The 22,200-nt window shown below is 38.1% G+C and overlaps 1 protein-coding gene across 1 annotated transcript; it reads right to left on the reverse strand.

The window, feature by feature from the left end:
• Positions 1-5,015: 5,015 nt before the first annotated feature.
• MRLN (myoregulin) lies at positions 5,016-11,329 on the reverse strand. Its single transcript, XM_039871865.1, has 3 exons — positions 10,322-11,329; positions 7,759-7,864; positions 5,016-6,322 (listed from the first exon to the last, which is right to left on the reverse strand). Exons 2-3 carry the CDS (start codon positions 7,781-7,783, stop codon positions 6,162-6,164), a joined length of 186 nt encoding a protein of 61 aa, XP_039727799.1. The 5' UTR covers positions 7,784-7,864; positions 10,322-11,329; the 3' UTR covers positions 5,016-6,161.
• Between the last annotated feature and the right edge of the window lie 10,871 nt (positions 11,330-22,200).

Consider the following 22,200-nt stretch of genomic DNA (forward strand, 5'->3'; position numbering starts at 1 on the left):
AGGTGAAAAATTTTTTCTTTTCCCCCTCGAGATCAAGAGAAAACTTTTCAAAAAACTATAGATGCGAGGCAGCTTCTTTGTAAAATAGTTTGGCAGTTCCTCAAAAGGTTAAAAGTAGAGTTACCATATGACCTAATAATTCTGTTCATAGATATGTAACCAAAATAAGTGAAAACATGCCCTTATAAAAATATGTGTACATGAGTGTTCATAGCAGCATTATCCATAATTGCCAAAAAGTGGAAATAATCCAAATGTCCATCAACTGATGAATGGGTAAATAAAATGTGGTATATCCATACAAAAGAATATTATTTGGCCACAACGAAGCCAAATACAAAAAGCTATATATATTGTATAATTCTATTTACATAAAATGCCCAGAATAGGAGTTGCTTAGGGCTGGCAGGTGTGGGCTTTGAAGGAGGGTATGTTGGGAGGAAATGGGGAGTAACACCTAATGATTATTAAGAGATATGGGGTTGCTTTTTAGAGTGATGAAAATGTTCTAAAATCTATTGTAATGGCTGCACAACTCTTTAAACGTACCAGAAGTCATTGACTTGTACACTTTAAATAGATGAATTGTACGGTATATGAATTACATCTCAATAAAGCTGATATATATTTTTTTCCCCTCTTTAATTCCCCACCCCCACTTCTACCCTTGACATATGGATGTTGCCATCTCCCTTTAAGAACTGGATCTCTGAAGGCGGGGTGTCTCCTCCCACGCTCTTGCGGCATGCACCCAGGACCTGGCACCCCTGGAGCATTCGGGAGGCCTGGCACACCCGCAGCTTGGCGCACCAAGGGTATGGTCCATGGCTCCACCCAGGGCGTGAACCCAGGACCTTCTGTGTGTAAAGCAGACGTGCTAACCACTACACTATGGAGACACCCGAACTGATATTTTTTTAAAAAAAACTACAGCAGACACAATTTTTGCTCTGCTTATGGTTTTTTAAAAGCTGTCCTAAAAACACAGCTTTTTGTTTCAACTAGTGGAGTGATGGAGCTGTCTAACATTGTGACAAGTTAGGGGCCAGACATGATCAGCCTGGAACAACCATGGAAAAATTGCAACCCCCAGAGAGAGGGTTCACTGTTTAACATAAGTTGTGATGTGTGCCAGCACAAAGGACATAGAACACCAAGAAATTGTGTTCTTTCTATATTCTGCCATGGCAAAATTTCCTTAACCACCCATGTTGTGGCACAAATGTCAGAGGGGTTACATAGTAGCTGATTTTTATCAATCCTGAAAAATCAACTCCCCACGTGTTCACTCAGCTGTAGTCACATTGAACATCCTAATGTTTTGCTGAGCTCTACTTACCTTTGCACCTGCTATTCTCCACATCTGAAGTTCTCGATCTTCCCCCAGGTCTTCACATCCCTGGTTCTTCATCAGTCAAGCCTCTGCTCTAATGCCGTCTTCTCAGGAAAGTGTTCTTAGATCCTCATAGCTAAAAATTCTTCCCCCACATAAACATTTTCTCATATTGCTCTGTTCTATTTTTGCCAAGGCACCTAGCACTATCTGAAATTCTTCCGTGTTTATCGGTTTGTCGTCTGCCTCCCCCATCAGAAGGCAAGCTCCATGAGGACAGGGACTGTAATATTTCTCTGTGCCTATGACGCTACCAGATAGGCAGTGAGTGCGTGATAAATATTTATTGAGTCAGTGATCTCTATGGTGCAAGTCTTAGTCAACTTTGTAAACAACATGCAAAAGGTCAGTCTCTGTACCTTGAGGAGTCTAGGGACACTGACACACAAGAGAACAATCTGTAGCCACCTCCTGGCTGAAAGGGCAAATGGCTCAGACTGGAAACCTAGTTGGCCACCAAGAACTTCCTGTACTCTTGCATTAATCATTCCTTGCCATATCTCAAGTCAGATGGCAGAGCGAGCTCAGGGGCCTTTCCTGGGGGTTTATAAATAAGTCTGGGCTCATGGTTGATCTCACACTGGCCTACATGGCAACTTGCCCTCAGCTTGCTTAGTTAGTAAAACTGTTCCCAGTAAGGTCAGCAAATAACAGTCATGCAGAAAGCAACCCACACCAAAAACCTGGTCTACATGGTCACACAAACACCACACATTTAAGATACTCTCTTGAACCTTGACCCCAGTTTCTACAGAAGTGGTTCATCCCAAGCATGCCCCAGAGTTAGGTTTCTTTTTACTCATTGAATCCCTGGGCGTAGGATTAAGATGCTTCATTATAGTGCAAACTTCTTGCCTTACAAATGAGGAGCCAGTGGAAATTAGCTTCTCTGGCTTGATATGAGGCAACATAACTGAATGGTTAAGAATAGTGTTCTAAAGGCAAATGGTTTTGAGTTGAAAGTCTTGGTTCTCTCACTTCCTAGCTGTGTCACCACAGTCAGGATGTCCCATGTAAACTTGAGCATTTTACTTAATTCCTCTGAGCCTGGACCTCCTCTTCTGCAAAATGGAAATATCTCATAGACTCATTAAATTACATAATGTATGCAAAACACTTAGCACAGTGCACTCCTATTAAAGCAGGTGTTTTCTGACCTCTCTTCTCAAATCCAGAAATCTCTCTTTAAGGGACCACAGAACTGGAAAGGATGCAAAACCACTTGAGTTGATACCAAGACATTAATTATGAAATTAACAGCATGTACACACCTGAGCTCAGACATGGCTCGTTAATGTACATCTATCAGTGGCAAGTTAAGAAAAACCGTCCAGTTCAGTTGCAGAGTCGATTATAACAGTGCATACAGGCATTAAGTTCTATGTATTTTCACAGAAAGCCATCCGACGAAAAATGTGTTACCTAACCAAGGCTGCATCCATGATATGAATATTGTTCCCAGTTATGATAACAATCTTTTCCAATTCTACCAAAGGTAGTCACAAGTCCCTTACTACACGGAGCTACTCCTGTGTTCTTGATATTTATATCAACATCTTAGATTTATACAACTTTTTTCTGTTATACATTTTCATGTAAGTTTCATCCAATTCACTTAATAGTCACAGTATTTCAATGTGTTATGTAAGCAGGTAGTATTAATGCTGTTTGTTTTTTCTTGGTTTTATTTCATTTTAACACAGGAGAAGTATGAGACCCAGAAAGGTTGAGCAACTTGCTCAGAGGTCACATAGCTGTTCATTAGCCTGACAGTAGGAACACTTAGTCCAGTGAACTTCCCTCCAGATCAGTGCTTCTCAGATTATCGTGAATCATGTGAATCACTGGGAATCTGATTACGATGCAGTTTCTGAATTCAGTATGTCTGAGGGGAACTAGGACTCTACATGTCTAACAAGATCCCAGGAGTTGCTGCTACTGGTGGGGGGACATACTTCACCATACCCTTCATGACACCCCAGCGTGTTTTCCTAATACTTCCAATTGCAGTTGCATTGTATGGATATTCATTCATTTCCCCCAATTAGACTATGAACTCCACGAGAGCAAGAACTATGTATTGTTCACTACTTTGGACTGGCTGCCCAGCACCATGCCTGGCAAAAAGGAAATGAACAAATGTTTTTGAAGAATGAAGGGAAAACGACCTATTTCCGATTACAAAGCTACAACACCTGAATATTAACTCTCATTACTTATTGAAAAGGGGTATTTATCAAGTATCCTTTGTTTTTCAAGTCACATTATGATATCTAGTTGTAATTGCCAGGTCCCAAAATAACAGAAACAAAAAAAGTTCTACAGGGTCAACCAGTTTAGACCTATACCTCCCACAGAACTATGCCAGGGTCAAGTGGAACACAATCACATTTGGGGGCCAATAAAATGGGATAGGTTAACATGAGGTCATTCTAAGGGTAAGGGGGAAGTGTAGAACAAGCAGGGTGATTGAGGCTTGCTAACACAGCTTGAAGGGAGCCACATCATCTCTGCTCCCACCTGAGGATACTGATAATAGCAACCCACCATGGATTAAAGGTTTCCAACTGCCAAGAACTGTGCTAAGCACTTCACACCAGTCATCTCATTTCATCCTCTCTACAAACCTATAGCACAGGCACTTATTTTTATAAGTAATGAAGCAGAGACATAGAGTCATTGAGCTGCAAGAGGTGAGGCCAAGGTTCGGACCCAGACAGTGTGACTCCAGAATCGATGCTTCTAACTACGTTGTCTACTGACTGAAGCACACAGGGAAAAGAAACAGTTGCCTGAAGATGGGCGTGACTTTAACCCCTTGTCAGTAACCTAATAATAGGCTCCAACAAATGTCAAATAGAGGGAAATGGGGAGAAAGACACTGTGTAAACAGGAGGTGACTTACTTATATTCAAAAGGAAGGGTCCGACAATATGGTGTAGAAAAAATAATAGGATTTTCTGTTATAGCAAATGCTCAAATAGTTTGACTCTATTTCGCTTATGGTTAAATATACAACACCACTGAAAGGTTAAGTAAGAGCCAGTTAAGTAATACGTTTCAAAGGTCCCAGATTCCTTTCATACTTCATTAGGTCTCTTATGAAACTTTGCATTAAAGACTGGGCAAAATTCGAGAAGATGATCATTGCATGGAAGAAATCAGAATTTTGTGAAGTGTGCGTGTCCAATGTAGAAAGCTCAAAAAGCAGAAGTTCAACAGCTGTATTTTCATACCGTCAGAAAATGAGGAATCAAGAAAACAGGGGAAGAGAATGCATTGTCTTGTAGGTTATGAGAAAAGAGTAAACAACCTCTCTTATTATAAAATATTTTAAAAAGTAGAATAAGAACATCAATAAGGGAAAAATACAATAGTCCTCTCCATCTTTTCCGTGGTTTCACTTTCTGCTGTTTCAGTTACCCAGGTTTTTTTGAGGTTCGAAAATATTAAATGAAAAATTCCAGAAATAAACAATTCATGAGTTTCAAATTGCATGTCATTCTGAGCAGTGTGATGAAATCTCAAGTGGTCTTGCACAGGATGTGAATCATCCCTTTGACCAAGTTATCCACGCTTTATATGCTTCTTGCCCGTTAGTCACTAGTAGCCATCTTAGTTATCAGATCGTCTGCTGTGGTATCACGGTGCTCGTGTTCAAGTAACCCTTTTTTTACTTAATATAGGTCTCAAAGCACAAGTGAAGCTGGCAGTTTGGATATGCCAAAGAGAACCTATGAAGTGTGTCTTTTTAGTGAAAAGGTGAGTACAGTACAATAAGATATTTTGAGAGAGAAAGACAGAAAGAAAGAAATGGACCACATTCACATAACTTTTATTATAGGATATTGTTATAATCATTCTATATTGTTATTGGTTACTGTTGTTAATCTCTTACTGTGCCTAATTTATAAGTTCACCTTCATCATAGGTATGTGTGTATAGAAAAACATAGAATGTATAGAGTTCGGTATTATCCCTGGTTTAAGGCATCCACTGAGGGTCTTGCAACATATCTCCCGTGGACAAGGGAGGACTAGTGTACAGCCACAGGGTCTTGAATAAAACATTATTGTGGAAATAGTTGAGCTCCACAGATTGGTTTTCAACCACACCTTTATTATTATTTACCTTTGGTGGTGACACAATATTACGGATTGTGAAGGCCCAAGACCTGGTTCTGCCACTTCCTAGTTATGATCTCAAGCTAGCATAATTCTTCCAAGATTCAGTTTCTTCATCTGTAAGGGAACAACAGACACTTGCCTCCTAGGATTACTGTGAACCTTACATTATATGACGTAATACTATCTACCCACAGAAGAAGTATATTTATACGAAAGATAAGTATTAAATTATTGATACATCATATGAAAAGATTATCATATGTTATGATGATTGGTGTGTTGAAATACAACCACATAAAGTTTCACATAGCTATGCATCCTTAAAAAACCAACCTCTTTTATAATTGCACCTAGAAATCTTAGTCATTCTACTACCAAACAGCAAGCACATTTAAAAATCAAGAAGTTTTATGACTCAACAGGGTAGAATTTTGGGGGAAAAAAATCCACATCAATTTATGTGAATATTTTCTGAACTATAGAGTACTAAACACAATGTTGTTTTTATTGTAATGTCCTATTGGCTTCTAGAATAATGGAAATGTTATCGAATTAAAATTACTTAACTACATTAAACTACTAATTTTTATTCACAGGAATTCAATATGAAATATACTTGTAAAGTAAGAAAGGTTAGCTTTCTAAGAAGTTACAACAGCATATATAATAGACATTAAGTCAACAAAGATAACCAATAAAATTTTTAGAAGTCGTCCCACAATTTCATCTTCTAGACTTGTGGGGGTAGTAGTGGAAATTAATATCCAGTTTTTACATGTCATATTCAGAACGCTCCTGCTCCCTAGGGGAAAAAAGAGAGACATAGTCTCAAATGAACACATTTATAATTCTGATTCTTTAAATTCAATGTAATATTTTCACTATAAAGAAATAACGATGAAGAAACATCTATCAGGCAGGACTTTACATATTTGTACTCAACCAACAAACTAAAAAAAATTTTCCCTAGTAAATTAAATATTTTTCACTCACTCAGTTTGACCAGATGTCATAATCAAATTTTTCTACATGCCAAACTTGCCTTTCTTTCTAAAAAAACAGCTCAGCTACGTTGTAAGGTATATAAATGTCTAATCACTATATTATATATATGAAACTAATATAATACTAAATGTCAACTGCAATTTAAAAATTAATAAAAAGAAAAGAAACAGCTCAAGGAACTATCAGAATGACTATTCTTTTTTCATGTTATCAGTATTTAGAAAGTCTTATCTTCCTAATCATTTATAATTTTATCTGCTAAGTCCTTTAAAATCTTATCTAAATAATTTACATTATTTTACAATGGCATCAATGAAATTACCATTCTTCCAACCTATACAGTAGGTATCACTAGGAAGTAAGAATTTGAAGATATGGGAAAAGGCAGGTGAAATTTTTTTTTAATTAGACAGCAAAAGGTCATTTTCGTTTTCTTGATATTTTCTCAAGAGCCTCTCTTTCATATTCTGATGACTTAATAAGACATCAATCAGTTAATTTCCTCTCCATTTCTGTTTTAATTCAACAGTTAAAAAAAATGGCTAGAATTTTAAAAAGTGTTAAGGGAATTTTTAGAAGTATTAATTTGTAGTCGATTTAGCACACTGTTGGAAATTTTACCAAATGCCAGTCAGGAAGGGAGTTTAGAACCATTATTAACTCCTTTTTCAGAAATGCAAGGTCGAATAAGACAAATAATTTTCAAACACATCAAAATCTTTTATGTACAATCAAAACGAGCATCAATACTTTTAAAAAGTGGCAAGATTGAGGTAGGAAAATATTTTTTGCTGTATTCACTCAAAAACCATAAAGGCAAGTTGGTTTTTAAGAGAGGAGAGAAAGGGAGAGATAGATGAGATTTATACAAGTGTCATTTTCTCCTGCTTAATTTCTGATTGATTTCTGTAATAACTAGCCCCATTCCTAAAAGAGGGAATAATGTGCCCCAAAATAACACAGCAATCACCAGCAAACACCTAGAATTTCCCCTACGTTCAACAATTTCGTTTGCCTATGTTACAGAAACAAGGAGTAAAAATAATACATTAGTTTGCAAAGTAACTTTCTTTGTCTCATAACCACAGCCTCCAGCTGTGCTTCTTTTGTTTGTGCTCTGAGAGGTACATTTCATTTTCTCCAACAACAGTAAGAGAGAGACTGAAATAGGAAGTGAGGGAAAGACCAGACTACTGGTAGAGATTGAAGAGTGAATAGAAACCCATTTCTCACCTGACTTAATCCCAGGTCTTGGCATGTAACACTGGCCCTTGGTTTTGTCTGCTCTTGCTAGAACAAAGTGGATTCAGCACCAGTGGTCTCTTAGCAACCTTGGTTCCTGGGTCAAAGCACATTAAAAGGTTTTATTGGACAGCGAGGTGGTATACGAAGTTGAGGGGCAGGGAGCCTGCATGAAGAAACTAAAATATTCTCAAAGAAGTCAAGCAGAGCGGAATTTGGAAAATATGACACTTTAATTACAATTTATCAAACAGAATTGTATAGCCAAAAACTGCACCTTTAACAGAAGTTTAAACCGAATTCTAGGATTTTGATGGCAGGGCAAACATTCATCACACTTTTAAAACAACAATTTCTGGGTAGGGGGATGGGAGAAATGTTATTTAAGGGTATATACCTGTCACTAGTAGATAAATAAGGACTGGAGACCTAATACATTGCAGTCATAGACAAGAAAACTATTATAAACATTAAACTTGCTAAGAAACTAGATTTTCACTGTTCTCAACACTAGAAAAAATAAAAATTACATGATCCAATAGAGGTGTTAGATAATACTACTGTGGCCATCATATTGCAATATAAATGTATCAAATCAATATATTTTACTCCTTAAACCTACACAGTGTTAAATGTTAAAATAACCCAATAAAAATTCCCTGAAAATTATTTTAAATATGTGTGCATCAATATTTACCATGATAATGAAAAAACAAAACTTCTCTGTCTATGTAAGAGAATATAATTCATGAGGTTGCATGTCTGCTATAAATTTTTTATTTTAAGATTTTTATCACTTTTTTGAACAAATTAGAAAATAGAGGAGAGAATTAATTATAAAAGAGCAAAACACTATTTAGAAAATTGTTTAAATATTTAAATATGATTAAAATCCATATCTTATTATCACCCATTACACTCCTAGTTATATACTCTGAGGAAGTGCATAGATATCCACACCAGAACGCATATCCAAATATCATTCATATTTTCAACTTAGAAACAACCCAAATGCCTATTAGTGGATAGATAGATAAATTCACATAATGGAATACTATACAATAATGAAAATTAAGCTACAGCTACATACAAAGATTGGTGCATTTTACAAACGTAATTTAAAAACTTTTAACGCAAAGGGCAAAAGAAAACACAGTGTAAGTGTATTTATGTAAAGTAGAAAAACAGTTAAAAGTGTATGGTTTAAGAAACTCATAGATACAGAGAACAAACTGATGGTTGCCAGCGACATAAGGGGATGAGCAGGAAAGGGGAAGGAGGTTAAGAAGCACAAACTTCTAGTTATAAAATAAGTCAAGGGGACATATAGTACAACATAGTGAATATAGTCATTAATATAATAACTGTACTGTGACAGATAGTTACTAGATTTATTGTGGTGATCACTTCGTAAAGTATGTAAACGTTCAATCACTATGTCGTACACCTGAAACTAATAGAATATTGTCGACTATAATTAAAAAATAAAGGAGTTTTTTAAGCACATGGTTTTAGGGGTGCATATATGGGTGGCAACTGTGTAGTGGTAAATTTATCAAGAAAAGCAAGGGATTATTTAACATAATCAGGATAACGGTGAGTTTCGTGAGAGGAAGGGAAGGGATAAGTGGGGATGGGGAGCTTTCAGCAAGGTTTCGTTTCTTGTTCTGGGTGTGGTTACACTGGCAATCACTTTTTAACTACTTGTAAACTGTAAATAGAAATTTTATGTGCTTTTCTGCATATTAGACTTCACAATTGAAATATTAAGAAAAGAAGACAGAGATACCTACAAATATCAGTAGTGCCCATAGCAGTTGAATTTGGGTGGAAGGACTATGTGTGATTTTTTTTCTCCTTTGCTTTTTCCATTTCTCACATTTTCATTTAAAAGCATGTTATTTGTGTAATTTTAGTAAACTGAAGAAAATTGTCCCATAATTGCTATCCTTATTCCTTCTCCATGTATTTAAAATATATACTGATTTTATCTTTGTCAAACCAATCCTTTAACAAAAGATTATAGCCTGGTCTTTTATAATAATTTCACTTTTGGAAAAGAACGTGTTTTTGTCTCATTCAAAATGCTCGTGAGAAACAGGAATGTGGGTGATTCCTGTTTGGTTTTCCTCCTTGATGTTAGGTCTGTTTGCATGTCATAAATCATTGTTCGTCACAAGTTTACAAACACACTCAAATTTTACTGTGGATTAAAATCATGAGTATCACAGAACTTTGATTTATATTAGCCAAAAGCTCAGTAATCAAATGTTTTTTCTTTGAGATTGTAGGGACATTCTTTTAGGGAAAAATTGTTTAACAGCAGCGATTTTCAGGAAAAAAAAAGATTCCTTACTGGATAAAACAAGCACCAAAAATATAAATAAATTTCAAACGAGTTAGGAGACTTCAAATAATTTTCCTCCCATTTGAAAGCTTCGACCTACCTTTCTTTTCCTCATTTCCAAAAGGCACTGGGAATCAATTCATCGTTTTATAGAATGTTGTACTGAAAATACAATGAATACTCTCTTCTCTAGTCTTAAAAACTTACCTTTATTTTTTATTTTGACTCCATCAAGAATCCAAACAAACTAAATGAAATTGACCTGTTCGCTATTTATTGAATGGTTGAACACAAAGCAAGTTAGGCAAATGGAGAGTAGCAGTATCCTTTGGTCTCTGGGAGTTGAACTTCATTGTATTCTCTGTTCTTCACCCTGACATCAGCTTATAACTGTGTTTTTATATAAAATAGGGTTTCTCAAATCAACTAACTCCTGAGACTCTAAGAAGAGTACATTTGCTAAATGGCTTGGTCACCCAACAAAAACAAAGCAATACAAAATAAACAAGAAACCTCTATTATCTAAAACTATTCTTAGTACTAAGATATCACCCTTTACTCAATTTCTCTCAACTTCTATTTTTTCCCCTTTTTAGGTATGGATTCTTGGTCAAGGCAAAGAACAGAACATACGTTGCGAAGTCTCTTTTACAATCAAAAGAAAAACACTTTTCGTTGGATTTGAGTTTATAGTCTTAAACACATGAGTCACATTTCAAAAATACTTTCTTGACGAGAATATGCTAATCTTACTTCTTGTTTCTGTCAATATCTAATAGTCAAGATAATATTGACAGAAGTTCCCTAGAGACACATGTTGAAAATGAGACAATTAAGATCTGTCCATTTTTGCTTAATTGGTTATTTAAGTAAAGTATCGTAACGATCATTTATTGAGGGTCTCTGTATGTGCCAGGCCATGTTATGTGCTATCGGGAGACAGAGCCACTTCACCAGATACTGAGTATTCTATGTTGGAGCCTAGCTACTACTAACCTAGGACTCCAGTCCCCAGATGCTACCCTTTTTCAACTACATGGATTTTTTAATGTTTTCAAATAAAAAGTCACTTTTGAAAAGACCCGTATTACAATGGAAACTGTATCAAAATGGAAATATCCACATGTCATTAATGGTCACTCTTCCTCTGCAGTCCAGCTCCTTTGTGCATGTGTGAACTGCTGGTCGAACAGTGAACTGGACAGTCTTGCAGTTACCCCTGTGGGCCTAATGTCCCTGAATTTGCTAGAGTATCTTTAAAACAGCAGTTGTTAATTATTCACTTCAAAACAACCTGCTCTTTGTAAATGAGACATTCACAAACCACCGCTAGGAGCTTGCTGTCTAGCAACCAGGTTAGCTCAAAGAACAGTTTTCTAAAATCTATTTTTCATTAGCTTTTACTACCTGCAATTTTATTCTTGTTTATTATTAGTTTGTTATCTACCCACAGATCAACTTATGACTAACAAGTTTCTCCCTTTGGCCTCCTTAACCTTAGCTGGACAGAGAAATAACAAGAATGCTTCTGGGACGTGGTGATTGAGAGATGGATCCGGAATCAGACCAATGGGGTTTGACTCAGATCTATCACTTACCATGAGACCTTGAACAAGTTACATTAACTCTCTGTGCCTCAGCACACCTTTAACATGGGGGTAATAATAGTACCTACTTCGTAGGGTAGTACGAGAATTAAATGAGATAATACTTTTGCCTAGCAAGTAAACATTTAATAAGCGATGGTGACTAATTTCATTAATTATCACTTAGAATATTACCTCCTAGAAGGTACCCTTTGAATGAATCAATATTTTCAGGCTCTCTTTAAGCACCTAAACATGCAAAACTGTCAGACGCCTATTCATCCTTTGAAACCCAGTGTTACCTCCTTTGTGATCCACCCTGACTTCCTCAGATAGAATTTATTGCCCACTTGTCTGTAACATATTGTAACTCGCTGCCCTGTATTATGGTGATTTGTTTGCATGTACCACCCCACTGATAGTTGCTGTTTTTCTAGAAAGTAGGGATGGCCTTACCCATCCCAGATCCTAATGCCTCATAATAACTGCATATAAAGTAGAAGCTTTCTTGGAAGACTGAAAGGTCATTTTGTTCCAATGACAATTACAAGAAAAACATATATTTAATCTACTTTTCCCAGCAAATTTTTAAAAAATAAAATCCCAGAGTGGGGTGCTTTCAATTTGTCTCCATATGGAAAAGGTCTCCTTCCCATAAAAGTTATGTTCAATAAAATTTTCTTTTAGACACTTGAGAAATCACATGGTAATTGTGTCTTGTTGATGTTTTTGCTTTTGTATTTTGCTAGTAATTAGGAAACCAAGCCAAGTTGTTGGAAGGCACCAAAAATTTGGCACCAGCCCTACAGGTTTTAGAACAGGAGTGTCCTGTTGCAATGTCTACCATTTCTACAGCATAATGGAGATTTGTCCCCTTAAGATTCCAGAAATGGATGCTGGTATGCCAGGGCAGGACATGTAAACTCCTCAAATTTGAGTCATTCAGAAGTTAAATTAAAACTTGGGCACATTCGATGGTAAATGAATTTTGTATGTTCTGTAAGGACCTAAAATTCAAGTTCAAGTTGCATTTTCTGAACTAATTAAGGTTCTACCTAATTCTGCCCAAAGCTGCATTATGTGAGAAAGGGAGTTTAACACGCATCTGAGAAATTAACTCATCAATCATATGAACCTTGTATGAGAAAAAGCTCGAATGAGAATCATAATAAATGACCTATGGCATTATACTTAAATGATTGTTGTTGTACTTTGTTTTCTGATTAAACAGGATTTCAAAGAGATTTTTCTCTTTTCAGCTAAGAAAAACAACAGTAGTGAAAGGTCTGGGATATTGCAGAAATGTTGGCACTGGAAAAGATATTTGAGATTTTGTAAACTTCTCATTGACAAATGAGGCCCAGAGAAGTACAGCAACTTGTCTGAGGTCACACAGTTACTCTTCTTCAGAGCTACTATCATAATTGCTTTGGGAACTGTTTAACATTTCTGATAAACTAGATTCTATGTTTCATTAGACTTGGCTATCTGGAGATGTTTTATCCTCATCACCTCCCAACTTTTTTGATTCAGGCCAAGATAAGACCAGAGAGTCCAGAATAAAGGAGGTGAAAACTGGAAAACTTGGCAGGGCAAACTCAAAGTGGACTTTGGCTAAAAACAAAAACGTGCTTTGCCACAGATGGTCAGTCAGCAAGGTAGAGTAGGGAAGGAGGGTGGGTTTTGGAGTCAGATGGAACTGGTGTTATATCTTGGTCTGGCTGGTATTAGCTCGGTAGTCTTGGACCAGGCACTTAATCTCACCTGCTAGCTCATCTGGAGAACAGAGATAACACCTGCCTTATAGGGGTTTGAAAGGCTTTTATTCATAACTACATTTAAGAAGGGCCTACACGTGCTTTGATATTAATCTCGTAAAACATTATGAGGTGAGTTATGACACTCCTATTTCCTTCGTTAGAGACATAGGCCTAAACATGCTTTGATTTTAATCTCGTAAAACCTTATGAGGTGAGTTATTGACACTCCTATTTCCTAAGCTGGAGAGACCGAGGACCAGAGAAGTTAAGTATGCTACTTAAGATCACACAGCAGGGATGACCAGGGATTTGAATGGAGGTCTGTTTGGCTCCAAAGCCTTATCCACTACAGTATCTCATGATTGGAAGAAGGTAAGGCAAGAGCCCAGCATGCTGCCAGACACTGGATAAAATAGTGGTTGGCACGATGAAGCGGCAGAATCAGAAAGGCAGCCACTTTCCTGCAGCCCAACTACAGTTAAGAGAGATTAGTGACTCAGAGAAAAAAGCCTGATCCCCAGGGGGACAGTGGGGTCAGACTCGTGTGGAACCACTGCACTTCTTGTCTCTTCAAATGTACCTCTCATGCTTTCTATATCAATGCCTGTCCAGTCTGGGCTTTCTCAAGCCATCTATGAACATGCCTCAAATGTTTTAAGTAAATATTTTGGCCCTAAAATAAACAATTTTCCAACACATGAACAAACATCTCCTCTTAATCATCCACTACCAAGACTTCTGAAGGCTGAGCTTTCCTGCTACCACATTCCTACCCCAAATAGGAGATTGGGCATTGCCCCTAAGAAGACATCAATTACTTAGCTACGGGCACTTAACATTAAGAAATATTCTAGAGCAAAAATAATCAAAAGTTTTCTACTTTCTCCCTGCCAAGCTCCCCAACCCTCTCCATGAATCACAGCTGTAGTGTACTCTTACAAGGCCAGATGAACTGCCCAGAGTCCTGGCTGGGCACCAGTCCTGCTGGATTTCAACAGGAAGTCTCAACACAGCAATGCCATCCAACTCTCGTCCTTCCATGGTATGAGGAAGCGTGAGTGAGACTGAGGGTATCTGTTAGGTTTTACCTTTTCATCTGCAGAACTTATATATCCAAACAAGTGTCTTCCTAGTTTTGGGGGGTGGCGAATGGAAGAGAATAGAGAATCTCTGGGACTTTTTGAGTTTTCAAAAGCATTTGACCAAACCCTTTAAACTACCTTCTCGGTCTGCACATGCGCTGCTTTGCATAAACTCACTGGTGATTTTTTTCATCCATTGAGGTGCAGATGTGATCTCTGAAACTAGTTAAATGTTATTTGGAGTTAAGTTTATCTTAGAAGGTAGATGGCTAGGTTGGAGAACACAACTTCAAAATAAATGAATGTCAGTGACCTCTTTAAAGGCAAAATTATATTTTCAGCATTTCGCGTAAGGCTTGGAACTAAATAAGGAAAAAAAATTTTAAATGTGTGTGGGAGCAAGGGTGAGCCGTGACTTTAAGGTGTTGTTCCTCTATGCCTCACAAGCTTATTACTTAGAAGGTGAACCCAAGGAGAAGCCCTGAAAATCACTGAATCATTTTCCAAGGACGTAACAGCCTTCCGAAAGGAAGTCTGACCAATCATGCTCGTTTCTGGCGAGTAAGTTTCGGGTGTGAAGGCCCTGTGGAATGCCTACAGTATCCTGTCTGTGCTTTTCATATATCATGGAACAAACCCATTCTGACTTATAACATGAAACAACTATCTTCTATAATTTAAAGTGTATTGCCCCCTTGCTAAAATAGTACTGTGTTTTGCCCACAGTACAAATTAAATAAACATTTGTAGAATGAAAGCTTGTAGAGGAAAACAAAAATCTCACCCTATCTCCCAAGTTTTAGGGTAACACTTTGGGAAGCAGGTATTCTCTCAGACAGCCCTTCATTCTGTGTCATCCAGACACAGAATTAAATCTAGCAAGGCAGCAAACCAGTCCTTTGGAATCATAGAAGCATGTAACCAAAAGAAAAATTTTAGAATGCTGCTCAGTGGAGCAGGTAAGTTTATTAAGACAGTAGCTTATGCTTTGAAATTGTTTTGCAAGGTTCCCTCCTACCATCGTTGTTCTTAGCTATAGCCTAATGTCCTGAACTGCAAACTATACATCATCCTCCCATGCTCTCATCCTCAGCATTCACACAGCCTTCACCATCCTAAAGACGAAGTTATTAAAAGCAATAAAAGCCAATTATTGTCTCTACAATATAGATTAATGTTTCTCACCAATGACCACATTGGAGGCTGTAGGTTTGAATTGGAAACATATGAGAGATGATTAAGAAGGTTCAAATGAAGGATTCCTAAATAATGTTACCAAACTCGGCCCCTTTTACACATTATGAGTAAACTCTACCATCCTGTAAAACGGTGATGACTCTTATTTCACAAACAAGGAAACTGAGGCTCGGAGAGTTGAATACTTGTGTAAGGTCACATAACTTGTTAGTGGTCCAAGCCAAGGCTCAAGGCCAGGCCAGCACCTGCCTCCTACCAAGTCATTGTAATGCCTCCCTTATACATTTTATCTAGAAGTCCGATGGACATGTTCAAGGGCATTGAACATACGTAACCAAAACAGAGAACTGTATTAGTCTATCGTGCTGAAGAAGAACTGGAGTGCAGGTTTCACCTCTGCTCATGAGAACCAAGCTGGGTATCAGCCTTTCTGGGTGTCAGGAGCCTCCTTTCCAGGCAGAAAACACAGTGACCTACTTTGCAGGACTCTCAGAAGCAACCATTATAAAAAGACCTCAAAGACAAAGCCCTTGGCTAAAATAAGAAGGCAATGAATCATGGGACGGGCGGGAGCCCTCTCTGATCCCAGTCTCAAACGTGGAAAAGTGACATGGCCCAAGTCTGTCCGACACTCTCCTGTGAATACTTTCCATATATGAAATTTCTCTTTGAAATCATGGAAATCTTCTATTTGGAGAGGAAACGCAGAGAGACGGGAATATCAAGCACAGCCACAAGGCATGGTCAAGTAATTTAGATATTATTCATCCTTGGGTCTCCTCCTGTCTATTTAGCCAGAATGAAAGGGGAAAAATAAAATTATAGTTCACTAATCTATCTTGTAATCAACTTGAAAAAAAATTAGAGAGATGTTGAAATGCAGGGAGGGGAAATAGGCTTTATGAGTCTAAGTTTTAACTTACTATAGTCTCCCTCTACCAGAAGCAAACAAGAGTCACACTAAACTTCCCTCCTGCATCAACATTTAAAAATGCAACGATTTTTAAAAACCAAAAAACTTACTGTTCAAGAATTCAGTAAGAGAAGTCCAAAGTCAAGGAGATGATCTCTCTCTTGTGTGAAAAACACCATATGCTCCTAGGTGGATCAGGAGAGTCACTGGACTGTTATTAATAACTGGCTTAGAGCTTTATGAAGAAACATGAGCCAGACCATCATGGGAGGAGGCAAGTGGAAAGGAACTGACAGACACAGGTGGGATAAATTATGACAAAAACGTACTTAGTCCCACATAGGAGCTCAAAGACTCTATGAAGAGGGGATCAGCCCTTCCACAATCAATGGATCTTTATGTCAAATGTTCTAAGAGTTCAACAATCAACTAACAAAAATATTCTTACTGTTTAACTCTGTTGAAAAATGACAGGACTCATTTAATGTTATACTATCCTTTGTTCTTCTGAGTAATGCTTTCTCATGGGTATCTGAATCTCCTCTCAAATTTAGACATTTTTGCCTTGCTTAATTGACTTCCCCCATATTTAATATATATAAACAAATGGATTTTCAAGTGTACATGATCGGTACTTTGAGATTTGTTTACCTGTGAGCAATCAGCCTCTCTCCCTCAGGATCCCAAAACAATTCTGGCAGTGTATCTACGTGTGTGTGTGTGTCGTGGGGAGGTGGGTGATCGTGGGATTGTATCAAATATCAAACGGAAGCTGCAGAATTGAAGTCCAAAGAATGAAAGTGTAATCATGACCTAGCTACTGATTTGTAGTGGCTTTCCTCTTGTAAAAAGCTATATTTCAATAAAGTCCAGTGTATACCTTCCCCGCCTTCAGCAATTAACATCAAATTATTCAGACCATTAACAGCGTGTTTTCAGACCTAAATTATATTAAACACTGGCTCTGTACCAAGTATTAAAAGAAAACTGACAATTAGTTATTGAAATATATAAAGATATAAATTGAAGGGAACAAATACTGATTAAATTACTTCATTCTTAAGGTTATAGCTGTCCCTCACCCTGGCTCGGGCCTGGTAACTGTTCTTTTTTTCAAACTAAACTCTTTTTCAACTAAATACTGGGGCTGGGGAGGTTGGAAAACCTCCCTACAAACTTCACACAGTAGAGTGTCTTTCTGCTGAGGCACTGTCAAAAAGAGAAAGTAATAATCCAGTGCTGGACGGATGAGAGGGAGTAGGAACAGGGCCTTAATTTATTTTTTTTAATACTCTGGTTAGTTTAACATCGTTGAGTATCCACTGAATATGTGTATCTTTATAAAACATATTTACAGACTATTGTAAATATATTACGTGCATCATAATACAAATAGACATTTTCGAAAGATAAACTTAGGAACAAATAAACATTCTCTTAAGATTCTCAGTGAGTCATTTTTCCTGGGTCCCTGGGGCATGAACACTCCACTCTGCCAACGACTAAGGAGGGGTTCAGAACCACAGCCCCACCACTTACAAGCTGTCGTGGGTCGAATTGTGTCCCTCAAAAAGATATGTTCAAGTCTTAACAACCAGTCTTAACCTGTGAATATGGCCTTATTTGGGAATGCCATGTGACAAAGGAAACAGACACTACAGTGCTATTTACAAGCTGAGATTCCCAGGACTCTCTGGCAGGTCTCAGACTGAGGCCCTCTGGTTGCCTTCTTCTCCTTATGTGGTCACAGAATCTCAGAAATTCCAAAGGACTTTAGCAGTCTCCTTACAGGGAACTTAACAGATGGGGAGATAAGGACCCAGAGATTCCAGGGTTTGGGTTCCAGTGTAACATCCACTGAGACCTCCTCGAGCCAGGCAGAGAGGACTTGATATCCTTAAGGAACTCAGCCAAGTGGGAGAAACAAGTAAATAGATGAACATACTCAACAATTTCTCCAAACATACCATGTCTTGGTTTGGAGCTTGTAAATGCCATTCCTTCTGTCTGGCAAACCTTTTCTTCCCCTAGTTCCTTGCTGTGAATTTCTTTCCATCTATGAGTTCCTAGTTTCAACATTACGTCCTCTGGGAGGGCTTTCCCCACACTCCAGGCTGGATTCCTTGACTGGCATATGACCCCTGAAAGTGCCCTGTGCTTGCCTTTCCTGGAATGCTCATGCTGCTGTTCTGCTCCAGGATTTTTTGCCTTTTCCCCAAAGGAACATAAGATCCTGAAGACCACCTCTAGATCTTGGTTTCCATTGTCTGTCCCATTCCTAACACAAAGCAGCTATCTGGAGGTGTGCACACAGCACAAGGGCAACACAGCAGGGAAGACTGACTAATGCAGGAGGTGATGCCAGGGCCAAGTCTGAAAGGAGAGGTAGGAATTTGCCAAGGAGTCAATGGGGAAAAGGCATTCCAGGCTGAGCTATTAACAGAAGCAAAAGTAAAGGGAGGAGGAGGTGCGGGTAGGGTGGAGTGAGAACTACAAGTAGCTTGCATTGCTGAAGGATAAAGATCAAGGCAGAAGCGACCAGAGACTAAGCAGGGATACATAAAATTTTAATATTCTGCTTCATCTTCTACGAGCAGTTTAACTCTGACCAAGTTATTTAATCTCTCTGTGCCTTATTTTTCTCACCTATAAACTAAAGATCGTCACATAAATTTGTCACAAGGATTGAGTGAGTTAACGTGCAGGGAACATTTAGAAGAGCACAGAGTAAGAACTATGTGCTTGCTATTTGTACTATGTTAAAGATTTCATCCTATAGGCAAGACAGGATTAATGCTTCTATTCTAAGCAGGGGCCAGATATGGTCAACTTTCCTCTAGAAAGATTTGTGGAGTTGAGGTTAGTGGGGCAGGACCTGAGACCAGAAATCAGCTGGAAACTATTTCCTACAACAGTCGAAGAGTGAGTGATAAGAACTGAACTGGCCTGCAGCAGGCATGGAGAGGATAAGCAGGATTAAATAGCATTTAGTAAGTCAAATTGGCAAGATGTAGTGCCCGGCTAGAATTGAGAGAGATTGCAAGAAATCCAAGAGGCTGCCCAGATTTGTGCTTTAGGTAATTTGGGTGGCTAAGATACAGGAAGATAAGGAGTTTTGAGCACTTCCTATGTATCAGGCACAGAGCTAGACTCTTGATGCCAAGAGATGTTGAAGAACTGGTCCAAGGCCACTGCGAGTGAGTGAGTGGCCAAAGGAGACTTGAAACTCTCTCTTCAGGTGCCCAGTTTATGCACTTTCTGACACACCCTACTGCAATCTGAGAAATGGGTCCTTCCCAGGGATAAAATTTCTGCCTCTCACATCGTAGCTCTTAACCCATAAAAAGGTCCAACAAGGAAAATTCAGACACTGAAGGAGATGGGAGGGAGGACTTTTTAACTTCTGGGGCCTTCCAAATTAAAAATAGTAAAATGGAAGTGTCTTACTTCAAACCACGTCACTTTGGCAAATTCCTTGTGTTCCATTCATTCTGATGTAATACGTGTTTTACAATACCCATTTTTATTGCTGGGGGCAGATCTCTTGCCTTTATTTCTTAAATTTCCAAAAGTGTTGCAGTTTAGAATCGCCATCGAGTATAAGAATTAAAAAGTATCCTATGGAATGATGTATTCAAGCTATTTTTAAAGTAATTTTTCCTTCATTCCATTTCAAGAAGCTGGTTTGAGTTTTTGTTATTAAGTAGAACCTGGCTTGATAAATAAATGCTGAAAGGAGTCAGTGAAGCTGATAAGAAAACTCAGGAACAAAATTCAGGAACCAACACATTCCCTTTTCACAAACTCAAAGCCTCTCCAAGCACCATCAGAGCAGCAGAAAGAAGTGTTCCTCAAACTCTGGACTCCAATCATCCCTCGACAGGACTGCTAGAGTGGGATAGAGCCTGCTCTTGTATTCACTTTGTGGAATACACAGGGTCCCATGTGACTGCAGCTTTGAGGAAAGGAGCCTGGCTTCTTGCAGGGAGGTTCAAATAAATGAAGGTTAACTGGCAACATGCACCTGAAGGACTGCCCTTCAGTCCTTGATAATATTTATCAGGAAATTACCTTCTGGTCCTAAATAGGCTGAGTATTTTTAAAGAGATGAGAATGGCTTGGGCATAGACAGTAAGGAGGAAGTGACAAAGAACAGTTACCAAGTTCTTGTGCCATCTGACTCAATTTTGACCCAGTTTGTTTCTGGGCAAGTTGAGGGAAAGTTGTATGGCTGATACAGGCAAGAGGTGAAGAGTTCTGCTCAGTTCGGGGCCTGACAGATATGTCATCACATTTTCAAGGTGGAACTTGATAAGAATCAAGCACATAAATTTAGCACTCCAAATGAGATTATATAATACTCAGAACTAAGTTCTGAAAGGTAACCCTACGTATTTAAGATGCAGCATTCACACACTACTACTGCTAAGAAAAGTGAATGTCAGTTTTGAAGAAAGAAATTGCCTTTGGTAAAATTGCATTTTCAGAAAATGAATACTGAAAAAGAAAAACTTAGAGCTATGACAAGCTAATTTGACATCTATCATCAGAACTTAATATTATAACAATCCTGGTGCTGTAAAGCCATGGAATACAGGAACATATACAAACAGTTCTCATATATTGAGGGCTTAACGTGTCCTAAGTTCTAAGTTTCCGTAGTGAGAACTTCATATATAGCGACACACTTATTCCACACAACTCCATGAAGAAGATGAGAAAATGGCTCCGAGTGATTATACAATTTATCCAGGAACCTGAATATCAGTCGTTATCTGAAATCAGGCACTCAGGTTCCAGTGCCCATCCTCTCATTTATACTCAAAAATGCTTAAGTAGCCAGAACAAAAGTATGTTTTGATGAAGAAAAAAAAAAAAAGCCACACCTAAAATCAAATGTGTTATTTATTTTGGTTTCCTTGAAACCACACTTGACAAACAGGTAAATCCTGGAGAAGTAAAATTCTCAGAAACCGATTAGCTTGGAGAGATCAAGGTGAATGGATGAATGTTGACACTCTATGTATAAGCTGAGCTTTCCTTCAGAGACAGAAACAGGCTCAAACAAGCTTATAGATAATTCTATTTACTATGCAAAAACAAAAATGTAACTCAGGGTATGTGCACATAGATACTGTAGGTCAAACCTGGCTCTGAGTTTGAAATGTGAGTATTTTTTCCCTAACATTTGGAGGGGCACTCGATGAATAAAAAAGGCCAGTAACATGAATAACTGCACTTTTGTCTGAATGGTAATAAAACTGCCTTAACAATTGAGGATCTTAATGCCAGTTTAAGGCACTTGTTTTCCTAAAGCATACGGAGAAATATCAAAATAAAAATCACTTGGTTTTTAATTGCTTTACAAATGAAATCACTCCTTTTCCTCTCTGAGCTGCTACAACATCTCAGTAAATCAGCTTTGGATGCCTAAGTCAGGCTGGTCTCAAGGATTTTCTTTTTGAGCAAGGAAATTAAGGACCTCTTTTCGGATGAGAGTATGGAATTTGAAGACAGGGTTCCTAAGATTAGAGAGAGACGATGACTG

This window comes from Pteropus medius, unplaced genomic scaffold (assembly GCF_902729225.1).
Source record: "Pteropus medius unplaced genomic scaffold, Ma_sr-lr_union100, whole genome shotgun sequence".
NCBI classification, from domain to species: Eukaryota; Metazoa; Chordata; class Mammalia; order Chiroptera; family Pteropodidae; genus Pteropus; species Pteropus medius.